Source organism: Apiospora hydei, assembly GCF_038363865.1.
Source record: "Apiospora hydei strain CBS 114990 chromosome Unknown utg000002l_segment0_segment0, whole genome shotgun sequence".
NCBI classification, from domain to species: Eukaryota; Fungi; Ascomycota; class Sordariomycetes; order Amphisphaeriales; family Apiosporaceae; genus Apiospora; species Apiospora hydei.
The window spans coordinates 1,518,432-1,534,450 of NW_027117361.1; the positions used below are offsets into that span (position 1 = coordinate 1,518,432).

Consider the following 16,019-nt stretch of genomic DNA (forward strand, 5'->3'; position numbering starts at 1 on the left):
TGACTTTCTGCCCAATCGCAATTTGCAAATTCCATATAAGCAATGGCGTTTAGTATGGGCCACCATTAACGGGCTGTCGATGTTGTGGGGGATGTCCAAAGCCAGGTGTTCCAGCAGACACCATATGACCTGGCGTGACGTTGTGTCCATAGCGCAACTCCTCTGGGTAGTACTCCGCTGTCCTTCGCGCTGTGGTTTGGTAAGGTTCCGTGTTTCTCGTTGTGTCGTAAGTTCTGTGGTCCTCGCATTAGCTTCTGCGACGACATTGCGTCAGCTGAGCTGATTGCCAACTTACACATCGCGAAGGATGGTTCGTTGACCCTGAGAGGCATTTCCGGCCACATCCCTCTGTTCAGGGCCCGGAAACTGAGGGTGATATCGCTCATTTACTAAATGAGGCGGGTTGTCATGATGACCGGAGGAGACCGTTCTGTACACCGGTGCTTCGTAAGGCCGCATCACAGGCTGTATATGCTGGGCAGTAGCATACCGATAGCTCGGAGGGCGCACTTCGTCATATGGCCTCGCGCGTGGCGACGGCTCATCTTCAAGGTAGACTACCCGAGGGCCTCCGGAAAGGCGGCGAATCTCCTGGGAAGGCGAATCCTGGGCAGCCACTCTCCGTTGAGCTTGCCGATCATTGCCGACATAAAGGGGCCCGCCCGCGTCTACACCTCTCCCAGCGCTATACGGCGAATCGATTACGATCGGGTTGGCCCTCGACCTAAGGGGGCCACCGGCTTGGGTCGGATAAGCCGCATCTCCAGCATAGACGATGGGAGAGCGAGGACGCTGAAGGTGTCTGCCCGGGGTTACACGGTACGGATCACCATGAACCTCGGGCATGTATTGAACGGGGCGGGCTGGTTCACGAACTATACGGATGAAGCCCGCATCTGCCAATGCTTGGGCATCCCCAGGATATTGAGGCAACATGTGCCGGCGCCTAGAGGCATCCTCTACAACTCCGTTAAAAACTGGTGAGCCTCGGCGCGCATAGCCCACGGGTTCATGGGCGACGGTGCGAGAAACAACACGGGGAATGTCCGCAAAAGATTGCGATACGCTAGGGTAGCAGCGAAAACCTTGGTCAATGTTCACAGGTCTGTTGGGTGACACCGGCTCTATGGAAGGCAGGAGCATGTCTTCCAAGCCGTGTCTTACCGGCGATAAAGGCGTAGGGTCGTTAGCCAGGCGATCAACGAATGACCCAACTTTGGGTGCTGTGCTCTCGCGAACACGAATGAAACTGGACGGTTGTTGTTGAATAACACCGCCGTTGTACCTAGTCACGGCGGGTATACTTCTGTTTCCATGTCCGATGGGCGTGTTCGGGGACAACTGCGAAGGGTCTGACGTGAATACCGGCTGTTGCTGGTGCTGGTGTTGGCCTTGGTTGACTTCCAGTGGGCCTGATACGGCACCACGATCTACGCCAGGTTGAAGATGGGCAACACTGCGTGCCCTTTCCATAGCAGAAGGGGCGAGAGCGCCGTTGGGCTGGTTCCGAGCTTGTTCATCAGTGCTGCGGTCATTCGAGAAGCCTTCGGCAACAGCAGCGTATCTCCTAAAGCGCTGGGCCTTTCTGGCGGACTTTCTCTCCTTCCGGGTCAATCTCTTAATTTGTCCCGGTGTCATGTGCTTAGTCAGTGAAGCATCAGGCCGCTCCTCTCTTACCGCAAGTAAATGTTCTGGGCGTAGTTCAGGGGCAATTGACATGTTCCTTGGTAAGGCTGGTGGAGGCATAGCGGCCGACGCAGCTTCTGCGCCGGAACTCTCGTCCTCTGAACCGTCCTCGCTGTCGGATATTTCAATCACCTCACGGAGGATTTCATCGAGCTGGTCACGACCAGTCTCCTCGTCTCCTCGCCACTTGACGATTACGTCTAAGCAGGTCTGCTCGACTGCCTTTCGTGCATTGGCCCATGTTGTCTCCCTAAGTAGTTTGTCATACCGGGTATGCGTGTGCCTAATGTGAGCTAGGGCAGCGAGTTGGACACGACGAGCCAGTGGCAGCTCCGAGGCCATGCCAACCTTGTATTCGCCATTGAACTTGCTGTTCTAATTCACATAGAAATTGGAGTTGAGCGACACGGGCATAATAAAACGGGAGGGGGTTTCCACAAACCTTTTGAAAAGCATGAAGTATGATCTCCTGGCGATCAGTATTTGGAATTCTCGGGAAGAGATCCCTCAGAACAGCGTCAGCTTGCATATTGATCTCTTGCTGGGATTGGGGAATAGATTCGGGTTCGCCAGGCAAAGGAACGGCGGCAAGGAGGTTGATTCCATTTCGCTCCAGCGTTTTGCGCGCCTCATCGACAATCGTTCGTCTGAAATGGTAGCCGGCGCGGTGCATGTGATGTTCGAGGTTCTTTACGTCCTTGCTGTCCTGTATGTGTCGCAATAGTATTAGTGATGAATCCGTGACTTGTTGCCGCAGAACGTACCGAGACAATGAAGATCATAGCATCCTGTTCTCTGGACATTTCCTTGCAAGTGGTAGTAAGTTCGGGGTTCCCGGTAGGGACGAACTCGAAGCCGGGCGGCGGCTCTTTCTCCGTGGTTACCTGCTGGCTGGTGAGTACAATGTCTCGGGTTCGCGCGGCTTCAAACTACCTCGAACTCAAGCTTCTTCTTCTTTTCCGTGTTGTCGACGGCCTCAAAATACGACTTGTGCTTGATCTTGGCTGGCTCCTTCAGGGCATTCAACTGTGACCAGACACGTCTATCATGCTGCTGGGATCTATGGAACTTGTCATGGCGCTCATGGCGCTGTTTAGCCTGTCCCCCTATGGGAGGGAGATGGCCCTTCTTTTTCTGTTTCGTCATCGCAACAGTGTTACGGACCTTACCATATCAGCAGGGGCGGCGTAGCTTGCTGGATCCGGTAAACCTGGGTGGGCGAAGAGCGAAGATAAGAAGAAGAAGGAAAAGGACGATAGCCGGTGGCGACTATACACTCTCAAAAGATGCCTACCACTTCGGACCCAGCTGGGCGCTATGAATGTGGGAACTTCTTCTTGTGACGAGATATCCTTGGAAAATACGAGGAGACGATATCTTGCCTTGCAATAGCAGATAGAGATAGTGCGTGCGACTGGGAAAGAAAAGTCACAGTAAATCACGCGCAATAAAAAGCGGCCAAGATGGATGCTGGCTTTATCGGCGCCTGTAACGATGGCTGGCAGGCTGGCAGGCTGGCAGGCTGGACCGGACTGGGCTGAGGGAAAGAGTACAAGAAATGTTGACGGAGAAAGGGTTGCAGGTTTGCACACCTGTTCTCTCAATTCCTCTGGTGTCGTCGGGCGACTTTGTGTCAAGCAGCCTTTGAGCCTGATCAGATCTTGGATTGGATGGGTAAGAGTTGGGAAACCACTACACGCGCCCGAGCAGCGAAGCAAGAAGCAAGTGGTGGGTTAATAAGGCGGGAAAGGCCTAGGGTGGGATGCGTGGGATGCGTGGGATTGGTGGCCCGCCTCTCTCTGCAACTGCAAGCAATCAAATAGAATTGATGACGGAGCCTTCCTGGATGGAGAAATCAAGATCAATTGCCAGTCAGGTACCGACTGGTCTTGGGGCGAGCAGTTAGTACTAATAAATCCAAGCACAGCCACATATCTGCGCCACACACCGCCTAATTGTACCCCCAAATGGCCAAAGCCAAACTGCAGAAACCCAGGCAGTAAGGCACCGACTTTTTCCGGAGACCCGTGGCTTGTGGACGCTGGTATTGCTCTCATTTTGCAAAGAAGCCGAGCTTCGTAGCGAGCAGACGAACGACGACAATTCAATCCCTCTTCAATCCCGCCCAACCGCCACCTCCCCCGTCACATCGCCATGTTCTCCCGAACAGCCTTCCGCGCCGTCCGAGCTGCAGCTCCCCAGCGGACAATTGCCCGCATCCCGGCGCGCAGCTATGCCGCTGCTGCCGCCCAGGAAGTCCGACCTCCGGTAGCTGTGTACGGTCTCGATGGCACCTATGCCTCTGCTCTGGTACGACCACCATCTGCTACGAAACCCATCTCCGCAGAGGAGCCAACCCGAGGCGCTTGCATTGGGCCAATTGGTTGATAATTGGCATCGAGCGTCTTGCTGCGTTTCAATGGATGGGAGAAAAAGGTCGATTGGATAAGAGAACTAACGCATGAGCCATTAACAGTACACTGCCGCCGTCAAGTCCTCTTCGCTCGATCCCACCGCCAAGGCTCTGACCGCTCTCGCAAACCTCGTCCAGAAGGATGCTAAGCTCGCCGCGATCCTCAGCACCCTACTCTCTCCGATGCCGACAAGTCTGCCATCGTTGCCGAGCTCCAGAAGACTGCTGGCAGCAGCGAGACCGTCAAGAACTTCCTCGAGACCCTGGCCCACTACAACCGCCTGAGCCTCCTCAAGGGTGTCTCTGAGAAGTTCGGTGAGCTGATGGCCGCCTCGCGTGGTGAGGTCGAGATGACTGTCCGCAGCGCTACCGTATGTAATATCCCGAGATTATGATTGGGGGGCAGTGGTACTAATACGATAACTTGTAGCAATTGGACAGCCGCACTCTGTCCCGCCTGGAGACCGCTGTCGCGAAGTCGCAGTACGTCGGCCAGGGAAAGAAGATCAAGCTGACCAACGAGGTTAACCCCGATATTGTTGGTGGGCTTGTCGTCGAGATTGGCGACCGCACAATCGATCTCTCCGTGTCTTCCAAGATTGCGAAGATGAACAAGCTCCTCAACGACACTTTGTAAACTATTCCTTATGTTTGTTCAAGGGGACCCGGCACTGGGATGTAATTGGCGAGACGTTTGCGAGCGGGTAGTCTGGTACTCATTCAGAGCACCGCTGTGTATAGGAGCGTAGATAGACGAAGCACTGTCTCACCAATACCCTCAAACTATTCAGCCGTTTATTTACGCCTACTTATCCCTTCTTCGCTGAAACGAGAGGCGAACCTGGTCCGGGCCTGAGGGGAAACGTGGCAATGACGAGACATGGTGACTTGGGTACGATGCAGAATTATATAAGTACTTTGCTATATACAACTCACCCCCACTACTATAAGTACCTGTAATTATTATCACGGGCACGGTGCCTAACTGGTGGTTTGATCCTCCCTGTTGTTTCTGGTATTCGGTTGGCCTGAGCTCATCTACTTCACGAGTACACAACTATCTTTGGAGCAGCAGCTGTTTGGTAATGAGCAACACAAATGTCACATGTGCTCCGATAAACACGCCAAAGGCCAAGTCACTTGCTTGCTGGTCTTATCTCACATCAATTGTGTCACCATTTTGTGGCCAGGCTTCACCACGAAATATCCAAGTGCTTCGGTAATTGTGTTTATTGACAGAATCGTGTTTTATGTGTTCTTGTACGGCTTGTGTAGAGAAAGGAAGTAATGTCGATAACGAACTCGTTCTTCACGTGGACTTTACTGTATTTCATACTCTCTCTCATTCTCTAGTGTAGAATGACACCTAATCTATGGCAAAGCCTGATGTTTACGTATATTGCCATATGCAGATACAACACCCCCAAGGAGCTAGAAGACGAGGGTCCTTCTCTTTCCCATGCCATGCACAAAACTTCACTTCAGGCAAACTGATGAAATATTTGTATTGGGAGGAGGCTCTTGAGCAAGCCTGCTACCAATCATTGCATATATATCAATAGCACTTTCTCTTTGAACTAGGAACATGTGGTCGGTCGGCAAATACATAAGTTTAATGTAGAAGTAAAGTATCACATCCAGTGTAAGCAGCACATGGGAGTCTTGGTGCCATCCCAACAGCGAGTTCGACACCATTTCTGAGCAGCAAATAAGTCGAGGCAAACGAGAACTGAATGTGTGAATATAGAGTATATCTGGAGAGGCCCATCCGATTGCCACTGTAGAGATGCTCGGAATTGTCGAGATTAGTTGAAGTGTGAAGTGTGAGGCTCAAGATACAAATGCGCAGACTTGCCAGGATGCCTGCAGTTGAATCTGGGGATGGGCCCCCTTGCTCTCCCAGGTTTAGCTCCCTTGCTCCCCTGTCGGCAGTGGGCCTGTGCTCTCCCACCAGACCTGGAGCGTCATTCAATGTTGGATCTCACTCGGCAACAACCGCCCCAGCTGCCCAGCAGCCAGTCCCGTCCCCAATCCACCAAAGTAAACAACGAATTGGACTGAGCCCCTCAACCATCGAATTATTGGACCGAACCGCAGAAAACCATACCGACGACATCCACCATACCCAGCAACTTGTTCTTGTCCAGCGTGTGCTCGCTCTGGTGTACTTTGGCTCCTTTCGGCCCACTTGATCAGCAACTTATCCTCCCTCTAGTGAGTCTCCTAATATCCATCCCAATGCGTCGCTACCACTCCAGGCCCTGGCAGCCTGGCGCAAGATGAGTCGAGTGCCCCTCGATGGAGATGCATTATCTCGTGACGATAAAGAACTGACCAACGTCGTGCTCCATCGCAGATACGCTTCCATTAAACAAGCGAAATCAAGATGACGTCCTTTGTAACTACAGTGTGAGTCTCCTTTCCAAAGGAGCAGCATGTTTACCTCTTGAGCGCTTGTCGCAACCAACGAACCTTACAAGCCCTCATCACTAACAACATGCCTTCGCCCTCTAAATCCAGCAACCAGCGGGCACGCAACCAGTTCCGAGCGCGGCCCGGCAAGGGTGGCAACACGAGCTATCAGCTGCGACAGTATGCCGAAGCCACACTGGGCGGCGGCAGCCTGCGCAAGGTCGTCAAGCTGCCCGACGGCGAGGACGAGAACGAATGGCTCGCCGTCAACATGGTGGACTTCTACAACCAGGTCAATCTGCTCTACGGCGCCATCACCGAGTTCTGCTCGCCGCAGTCCTGCCCCGAGATGAAGGCCACCGATGAGTAAGTCAACAATACCAATCAGCCGTCCACCCGTGTCGGAAACTGACACATAACAACAAACAGGTTCGAATACCTCTGGCAAGACAGCGAAACCTACAAGCGCCCCACCAAAATGGCCGCCCCGGCCTACATCGAGCAGCTCATGTCCTGGGTCCAGAGCAACATCGACAACGAGACCGTCATGCCGTCGCGCATCGGCGTGCCCTTCCCCAAGACCTTCCCCTCCCTCGTCCGCCAAATCTTCAAGCGCATGTACCGCGTCTACGCCCACATCTACTGCCATCACTACCCCGTCATCCGTGAGCTCGGCCTCGAGCCCCACCTCAACACCAGCTTCAAGCAGTACGTCCTCTTCATCGACGAGCACGGCCTCGCCTCGGGCAAGGACTTCTGGGGCCCCTCGGCGACCTGGTCGAGAGCATGTTGAAGAGCGATTAGAAGGCAGGAGACCAGAAGAAGAAAAAGGGGGTGAGCGAATGAATCGGAGCAGTTTCCACACGCGAAGTGTGGCAATAGGGGGAGGCGACGTCTCTACCATATCATTCGAGATATGGCATTGTGCAAAGGGAGCACTGCGTATTGGGAAGAGACCGGCGTTTAGGATGTATGGAATTTCGGGGCGTTCTTGTTTTCCTTTCGCTTCTTCTCCCCCAGGCATAGCACCACGGTAATGACAGGATAGAGCAGCATGACTTTGGAGTGAGTGGTTATACGCAAGGCGGCCAAAGGACACTTCCGCCTCTCGGTCGAGTCGAATGCAATGAATTGATACAGGCTACAGCTGTTGGAGATATGACACATGAGACTCTTCAATGGGGGGCAGACTTGATTTGACTGTTCTCTCATTTATTGAATTGGTCCTACCTATTGCCTAGACTCTTTACTTTGATCTGGTATGGTTTCTTCGGGCTCAAGCCATCTTGGCTCGGCCCTTATCTGGTGTTGGCCCAATAGCCCTCCAAATTTGGAGGCACAGCCATATCTCATGTCTGCATATACCCTTACCTGTCCATGTGATTGCAGCCCATATCATATGTACATACCCTTTCCCTCATCATAACAAATCCTGAAAAGTGAAACCATGTCTCCCGTCCCAGGAAATCCATCCTGCTGTGAGAAAAATAAAAAATAAACGCCCCGTCATATGCTAAAGTGTTTGTCAAAGTATGATCCGTTGATTTTTTCAGCAATTGCCCTGCATCGCTAAGACCCAGCATCGGGTAGCAGTGGCGTGGAAACATCTCTCATGGCCGTTACTCGTCATCGAAATCCTTCATGAGATTGATCTTCTTCTTGAACATTTCAAAGGCCGAGAAGAAGACGGCGTTGACCGCGGCGGACCGGCCCATCGAGACGCCAAGGCCCCGATACATGTCCCGCCTAAAGAATTGGATCTTCGGGATGGGTACCGTTTGACCTTTCGAGTACATCAAGGCATTACGCTGATAAATACTCTTGACCGAGTCGATGGGGTCTAAATATAGTCAAGCGGTCAGTTGTCGTTCTTATTTCTTGTTTCGTTTCAGACCGCGCTCCACCGCAATGGAACTCTAGGTTCCTCAGGGGGCAGAAAGGGGGAATCAGGGTGACCCACATATCAATGCCCAGGATACAATACCGCAAAGACCTCCGGCAACCAATACGGCAATGGGATTCTTGTGAGCATTTGTGCCGCTGAATGTTGTCAACAGCTGCTTGCTGCTCTCGTATGTTGCGAAGTATATGCCAGTACCAAGCGAGTCCCTCACTAGTGAGAGCTGTCAGAATCACCCGGCTGGCTTGAATGTTTTGTCAGAGTTCGGGCAACTTACTTAAATGCAAGTTCAAGCCGGTGTACATGCCGCTGAAGCCGCGGTGCTTGACAATGTTGCGCAGGGTCTGAATCGTGCCCTTATTGTGATAGCTCATGGCAATGGCTTGTCGCTGAGGATCCACATTCTTCTGATTGGCCATGAGTACAGACACCTGGGCGCTGAGCTTGGTGAGCTCGAATGGACCTAGCAGGACGAATATAGTCAGCAGCCGGTCAGGAGAGCGCGAAAGTGTCTCTACCATGTCCACTCACAAGCTATGAACGTTATGCCGGACCCAGCAGTCACACCAGCGGCACCAAAACAGGCAATTGTGCCCAGCGTGGGATAGGCGCCGTTCTTGTTGACATGTTCAAGCGGACAGAAGCCGAAGTTTCTCCCCATCCAGTCCGAGTAAACGTATTTGGAGCGTTGGTATATCGAAAAAGACACGGTTCGTACGAGCGTCACACTGGCCAAAGGAGCCGTCACACCTGCACATAAATCGTCAGCCATGGCACCACTTTGTGTAACACAACGTTCGTGCATATGCCTTCGGGGGCACTGGAATCATGCGATGGGAAAGCATTCGTTGATTTGTCTTACCTCTGAAAAAGCCACGAACTCCTTCGGACTGGTAGGTGGAGCGAACACAATGCAGAAAGCCATTGTAGGGGTATGTTTGGAGACGCGTCTTTACGCTGTCGAGGGGAAAGGCTGTGATGGTCGATAGTACGCTGGCGGAGCTCGCAGAGACCTCGGTCCGGTACCGTTTTATCCACCTCCGTTGCTTCTCGCTGCTGGTGCTGTTGTTGGCATTGAGCTGAGGAGGCATGGTCCGGGCCCGAATCGGTTCGCTGGTAACATCTTGGAACTTGACTTCAACTGGCATGGCTCTCTTTCGCGGCAGACGCTCTTTCCCCAAGGATTGATCTCCAAAATCGCGTGCTCTTTGGTGTTGGTTCGATACGTTCAGCAGCAGCACACTGTGAAGTATACTGCGGGAGCTTCAGACAGTGGCCTCGAGTCGAGGACCAGAGTCATCAGCGAGGTCGCGATACTGTGATGGTGGCGGCCCGCAAGAGCTGTGCCATCAAGATGTAGTTGTTGTATGTTCCTAGGTGAATGACGATTGGATATGGAGAGGGAGAAGGTTAGATGCGGGGTCGCAGGACGGCGCGAGAAAGATATGTAGGTAAATTCGATCCTGTCCCCAAGTTCGAAACAAAGGGACTACTGCGATAGCACACACGCAATAGGTGGGAGCTCAGATCATATCCATACGGAACGAGATGCTGAACGTAGTGCGTAGGGCCAATTGGAGTAGCCTGACTCAAGACGGAAGCCCCAACGTGGAAAGTTCAATGGTCGATTTGCGGGGTTGGCTGGCCTGGGCTAGCCAAAGGGGAACAAGTCCGGGACTTGGGATGTTTGGTGGTTCAGGCGCTGGAGCTGTTCAATACCGACTTGGTCGCGAGGTGGGCTTGGGCGTTCAAGCGTTGCAGGTAGCATCGAGATGAAGAGTGGCTCATGCTAGGTCTTTAATACATACCTCTAAGTACGGACAGACAGACAGGTCGATTTGACTTACATCAAATGCAATGCTTCTCGATTGATCGGATGTAGCACCCTGCATGGTACATATACATACATACCTTATGCACTAATGCTCTCTCCCTCTCTCGGTGGTCGGGTTGCAAAAAGCAATGCTTGATACATGAGTATTGGATGATGATCCGGTGCAATGCTCAAAAAGTCGTTCGTTCGCTGGGTCTGCCCATTTCCCCATCCCATCCCATCCCGCTTGTGTCTTCCTGCCACCTGCCATCCTTAACACACCCAAACTCCCTAACTCCCATACCTTTCTTGGCCGTAATGGTGCCGCAGCAGGCGGGGTGCTCTGGTTGCACAGCTGCTGAACGTCCCCACTGCGGATGGCTGGCCAGCGACCCTGAATGGACCGGGTTTGCTGTGCTACTTCGTTAGGCATGTGGGCGAGTAACGCCGACATGAATGGGCTCTAAACAGTCAAGCAGACAAACTGCACCTAGTTATTGGAGGAGGCTTGCTTGGGAAGCGGTACATACATGTAGTTAAGAGTGAAACTCGTGTGATAATCAGCTCCATATGTGTGCTATTACCGGCTTCTGCTAGCTAGCTTACCCCATACTACTGTTTCAACGCAGCTTCTACCGTCCCGGCTTCTATCCCGTCTGCCGTTTCTACATGATCTAGATGTCTGTGGACGCTGGCCCAAGCAAGCAAGGTCAGCTACATACATCTTACTTGGAATATGGCATCTCAGCTATCTAAACCTCCTCCCGTATTTTCGAACAGCAACATTGCGCTGCACCTTGGCAAACATGTGAGCCTCGCATATAGTAGTGCCTCCAAATACACATGCTGGTGTAATTCAACCATTGGTCCCATGCCCAATCAACGTCATTAGGCGTAATGCGCCTCATTTACATCTTTCGGAGGGATCGCCGCTTACTAGCGGCAGAGCCGTCGTCCGGCGAATCAAATACATGTAGGCAGATCTTCTGTGCCTTCCAGCCAGCCACCCGTCTCCCGAATGTACTTTGGTAATCCGTAGACGGCCGCAGGACATATCACCCCAAACGTACCAGCCGATAAGAGTACACAACTTCGATAGAACCGTGACCCGATGCCATGGCCGCAATGCTTTAAATTAAAGCCCAGGGCGAGTTGTATGTTTGTCTGCTGCGTGATATAACGCTTCTGCTCCCGATTCGTGTATGCTGCTTGAGGTTTTCTGTTTTGGTCGATCCGATTCCCTACTGTCGTTGAGACCCAACAGCCAGCCCAATGCAGCGAGACAAAATTATTGACTGGTGAAATACCCTTGGTGCCTGCGTGCCTCGCAGCAGTAGCGTTTGAAGCCAGCCTCAGCTTTCAGGGCCATGCGGACCTACACACAATAGTCTGACTTTTGCGTACCGCGGGTCTATCCGCATAGGCTGATCTGCGACCTCGTACCCGGGGTCAACCAGGCTGTGCAGGCTGGCAAAAGGCAATGCTCTCAAATGCCACATGGACTTCTCGCATAACCGCTGCCGCGAGCTCGAGAAGGTCCGCGGATAAACAGACGCGTCAACTACCGCAAGCAAAGACCCATGGATTTATTTAGCATAGCAACTGTCATATCGTAATGCTTGTAAGCCGTCGCACGGGCATGCTTCGTAAACTCGGTTCTACACTTGGTCAGTGAAAGCTCAGAAAGGGTCTCGGGGGTTTATGTTTACTCACTCCTTCTTCCTCGAATTAGCTTCGAGGTTTACATGCCTCCAGCTCTGAGGACGGTCGTGAACACGGTGATAGGCGATCATCAAGAGGTTCTTGAGAACCTTATGTTCAGGACCTCGGGACCTGGCAGCTGCATCCAGGAAAGCTACAGTTCTCGACACTCCCTTGGAATCAAAGACAGCCCCGTTCTCTCGGAAGGCAGCTCTGAGCTGGTGGCAAGCCACATAGCGAGCCGGTTTGGAATACTGCACCGCATGCAACAGCCCTCTGTAAAGATGACGGTAGGCATGGATGATCTCGAGGTTTGCCATAATGGTATGATGGTATGGCTGGCCGTCAAGGTTTGTGCAGCGTCGGTCTAAAGATGTTGAAGACGATAAGTGTGACGCCCCTAACGGCTGATGGTCGGACTCGTTCCAGCAAGCTTAGCTGGCCCAGCACGCCTTCCGTGTCCGCGGCAGCCAATGGGTAATCGACTACGTAGGTGGGAATGCCGTATTCGGGGTGTTTTGCAATATGCTTTGACTGCAGGCTGCACACGGGAATAGAACACCAAGCTTTTTCCCTGGCTGGTCTGGGTCTGGGTCTGGGTCTGGTTGTGTGCTGGCCCTCGGATGGTGGTCCCAGTTTCCGGGCTGAGTGCACGGGCGGGCCGGCTCTGGCTGGCTCTGGCTGGTTTCGGTACCGCTGCAGCGCTCCCAGTGTCCCACTCGTCGCCCATGCTCTGTTGTCCGCGCTGTTTGGCTGTTGCATGCCTCCTGGGCTTCTAGCGCCGAGTCTTGCGAGTCTAGCGCCATAATTGCTAGAGGCATCGTAGCACATCCCCTAAAGTACCGTACGAATCGAGCCTGCGGTCCCCACGCAACATGTCATCGTCAACCGGGATCGTTCTTTAATCGACCGGACTCCTTAAGGTCGTAAACCAATATTCTTTCAGTTCTGCCCTTGAAACATCACACGACCATGCTTTCACATGCCAACAGGCATCTCAGTGCTTGATATACTGTATTGGCTGCCCAAAGCCCATCGGTGTTATTTAAAGTCCTGTCTCACCTTGGGCTGCGGCAATCCGTTAGATATCCTTTTCCCTTTTCTTCATCCCAGGCCGACTACATACCTCCAACAGTGCTACATGGCGTGACGACCTGACCTACCCACTTTCTACTTCGACTATTTCGTCCGACCTTGCATAAGTAGCATTACGCTGTACGTAACCCCTCCAGACGATTGCCGAGCTGCCCGCTGCCCAGCTGCTGCTTGGCTGCACGCCGCCCTGGCCCTGCAATGTCGTCCATGGTAAACGACTTCATCATCGCCCCGGCCCTGCGACAAGTCCGACGCTTCTCCTTCTCGAGTCTCTCCAGCGAACCCGAACTACGTACACCCCCAAACCGAGCCGCAAGGATACAGCACGGCCACCTAGCCAGGAGGATGTGATTTCCGAAACAGAGGAGGACTCGTACTTTAGAGATGACGGAGAGGATAGCGCCTCTCAGCCACCTTCGTCACGAAGCTCCGTCACCCCCAACATGGATAGCGAAGTGTTCGACTCGACTGAATATCGGCGGCAACCTGTGCCGACCACATCACAAAATGTGGCGGCAGACTCCCTGCAGGCTATCGCAGCCATGGGCTCACAGCAAAACTCACAACCTCCCAGTGCCGAACCATCAGATCAAGGGCAATCATCGGCTCCGGCTACCGGTACTTTAGGCCCTGCACAGTCCGATGTTGCCCCTACGGTGGCAGCGACCACACCCAACCCACGGAAGCCCCCTACCAGAAGACGATGGCATGGGTGCTTTAAGAAGACGCATCCTGGAGATTCAGAGCAAAAGCATACCTGCACCGGAACGAGCACGACTAATGCATGAGCTGCTAATGGAAGGCTACACCAAGTCGCAAATCGTTATTCAGGCAAACCGACCGTTTACGCCTTCGAGCGGCGTGAGCTGGGAGCAGACACAGTCACCACAAGGAATGCTGGATTCGTTCAAATTTTGGCAAGGCAACGTCGGCGAAGCACGCCCCACGGAGAAGTTCACCCTCACGGAGGCAGACGTTAAGACCGAGTTCGCTCCGTTGAAGCCAGGCGAGGAAGATTCGCAATTTCGGCCACTTGGGTGCGAGCACTACAAAAGAAACGTGAAGTCGCAATGTTCTACGTGTAATCGGTGGTATGTGTGCAGGTTCTGCCACGACAAAGATGAAGACCATGAGATGATTGCCAAGGATACCAAGAACATGCTCTGCATGTTCTGCGGGACGGCTCAAAAGGCTGGCGAGGTCTGCATAGTTTGCGCGGAGTCTGCTGCCTCATACTACTGCTCGACCTGTAAGTTATGGAACAACGACCCGGACAAATCCATATACCATTGCGGCGATTGCGGCATCTGCAGGATTGGTCGAGGTCTTGGGAAAGATTTCTTCCATTGCAAGGTAAGTGCTGGACCGGAAATTTACATAGACTTCGACTAACTGGACTTGTAGAAATGTTGTGCATGCTTGGCCATCAATCTAGAAAACGACCACAGGTGCATAGAACGGTCGTTAGATTGCGACTGCCCGATTTGTAGCGACTATATGTTCAATTCGCCCAAGCCGGTGTGCTTCATGAGATGTGGTCACGCGATGCATCGAGGCTGCTACGAAGAGCATATCAAGACGGCATACAAGTGCCCGATCTGCAGCAAGAGTGTCGTCAACATGGAAACGCAGTTCCGAAATCTGGATATAGCCATCCAAATGCAGCCAATGCCCGAGAAGTTCCAGGATACGCGAGCTGTTGTGTTATGCAACGACTGCTCAGCGAGGACGACAACCGAATACCACTGGCTAGGCTTGAAATGCGCTGTATGCCGTTCTTACAACACATCCGAGCTCCAAATATTAGGAGTTGATAGTGGGCAAAGCTTGGCGGGTGGTGCTGATACAACAACGATACCACAAACCTCCGAACAACCTCAAAGCGACAACCCGTCTACCAGTACAAATCAAATCTTGGCTCCTCGCGATATCCCAAGGAGGCGGCGGCATTCTTCGAACCTTTTAGACCATGGCATCGATAATTCTGCCACGGACCCCCGTGACCTTGGCTCCTTCGTGCTGCAGGAAAGACTGGTGCGGTCAGTTTCCCCCTCCCATGCTGCTGAGCGCAGTATGCGCCTGGGGACGCACCAAGGGAGCGCGGACGACTCCGATGATGAAGCCGGAGATTTCATAGGATTTTGGAGTCGAGTACCCCGGAGCATCAAATCCAACGAGGACCAGGATGCCGAGTCCGAATCTGAAGGCGAAACCGCGTCCACCGTGGATGATGAGATGGAGGATGACGACGATGACGACGACGAAGAAGAGATTAGTCTTTTCGGACATCGATAATACCAGTGGGTAACGATATGACCAACAGAGAAGAACATGATTACGGAAAACGGTATCAGGCGAATTGCAATGCATCAGCGAGTCTATTTGATCTTGGAGTAACTGTTTACTGGGATTAAGGTCTTGCATGCTTCGGAGTCTGTTTCTGTTTGGCGCAAAGGAAATACGAATGAGATGGACACCAACGAAATTGGCCTCGGGTAGCAGGGCGACACGAGACTGGAAGTATCTCATCTAACAGCATCATTAGATGAACAGTCCCCTGGAGACGACCTCCACTGATTAGTACTCTTTGATAGTATCCCCAGGACGGCACACTGAGAAGTAACGAGACGGGCAATGTCGCTTGGTTTCGAATCTCTCTCCTCAAACGTATCCTTCTAGTGAATACAGACTATGCATTACTTCTTATCGGTATTATCTGGTGTTTCGGTGGCATGAAAAAATGCCTGAGGAAATGACCAGATCTTACTCAATGAGTTGCATTGATTGAGGTAAACTGTCATGGCAAACCAGGCAAAAGCAGTGGCTACAAGCAGTGAAATCTCATCGCACACAGCAACATTTCCGAATGCCTACTCATGTTTGCACGACCTCATGAGCTCCCCTTCACATAAAACTTCGGAAATCCTCTAGATAGAAGGGAACTGTATACCAAGACCACATTTACGCACGATGGCCGAACCATTCTCCCACCACCACGC

The 16,019-nt window shown here is 52.6% G+C and overlaps 6 protein-coding genes across 6 annotated transcripts; 3 read left to right on the plus strand and 3 right to left on the minus strand.

Moving 5' to 3' along the window:
* Positions 1-49: 49 nt before the first annotated feature.
* Positions 50-2,832, minus strand: PG997_000478 (uncharacterized protein; the record flags this gene model as incomplete). The annotated part of the gene is made up of 5 exons (XM_066804793.1): positions 50-233; positions 296-2,061; positions 2,129-2,392; positions 2,451-2,570; positions 2,620-2,832. 5 exons carry the CDS (start codon positions 2,830-2,832, stop codon positions 50-52), a joined length of 2,547 nt encoding a protein of 848 aa, XP_066674566.1.
* Positions 2,833-3,840: 1,008 nt separating this feature from the next.
* Positions 3,841-4,736, plus strand: PG997_000479 (uncharacterized protein; the record flags this gene model as incomplete). The annotated part of the gene is made up of 4 exons (XM_066804794.1): positions 3,841-3,996; positions 4,163-4,231; positions 4,267-4,470; positions 4,530-4,736. The coding sequence occupies 4 exons, from the start codon at positions 3,841-3,843 to the stop codon at positions 4,734-4,736; spliced, it is 636 nt and encodes a 211-aa protein (XP_066674567.1).
* A 1,860-nt stretch (positions 4,737-6,596) lies between these two features.
* On the plus strand, positions 6,597-7,304 carry PG997_000480 (maintenance-ploidy protein mob1; the record flags this gene model as incomplete). Its single annotated transcript, XM_066804795.1, has 2 exons — positions 6,597-6,877; positions 6,941-7,304. 2 exons carry the CDS (start codon positions 6,597-6,599, stop codon positions 7,302-7,304), a joined length of 645 nt encoding a protein of 214 aa, XP_066674568.1.
* Positions 7,305-8,130: 826 nt separating this feature from the next.
* Positions 8,131-9,559, minus strand: PG997_000481 (uncharacterized protein; the record flags this gene model as incomplete). Its single annotated transcript, XM_066804796.1, has 5 exons — positions 8,131-8,351; positions 8,472-8,624; positions 8,689-8,874; positions 8,943-9,161; positions 9,274-9,559. 5 exons carry the CDS (start codon positions 9,557-9,559, stop codon positions 8,131-8,133), a joined length of 1,065 nt encoding a protein of 354 aa, XP_066674569.1.
* A 2,226-nt stretch (positions 9,560-11,785) lies between these two features.
* PG997_000482 (uncharacterized protein) lies at positions 11,786-12,245 on the minus strand (the record flags this gene model as incomplete). The annotated part of the gene is made up of 2 exons (XM_066804797.1): positions 11,786-11,882; positions 11,938-12,245. 2 exons carry the CDS (start codon positions 12,243-12,245, stop codon positions 11,786-11,788), a joined length of 405 nt encoding a protein of 134 aa, XP_066674570.1.
* A 1,570-nt stretch (positions 12,246-13,815) lies between these two features.
* Positions 13,816-15,315, plus strand: PG997_000483 (CHY zinc finger domain protein; the record flags this gene model as incomplete). Its single annotated transcript, XM_066804798.1, has 4 exons — positions 13,816-14,057; positions 14,124-14,373; positions 14,425-14,468; positions 14,511-15,315. 4 exons carry the CDS (start codon positions 13,816-13,818, stop codon positions 15,313-15,315), a joined length of 1,341 nt encoding a protein of 446 aa, XP_066674571.1.
* Positions 15,316-16,019: the final 704 nt, after the last annotated feature.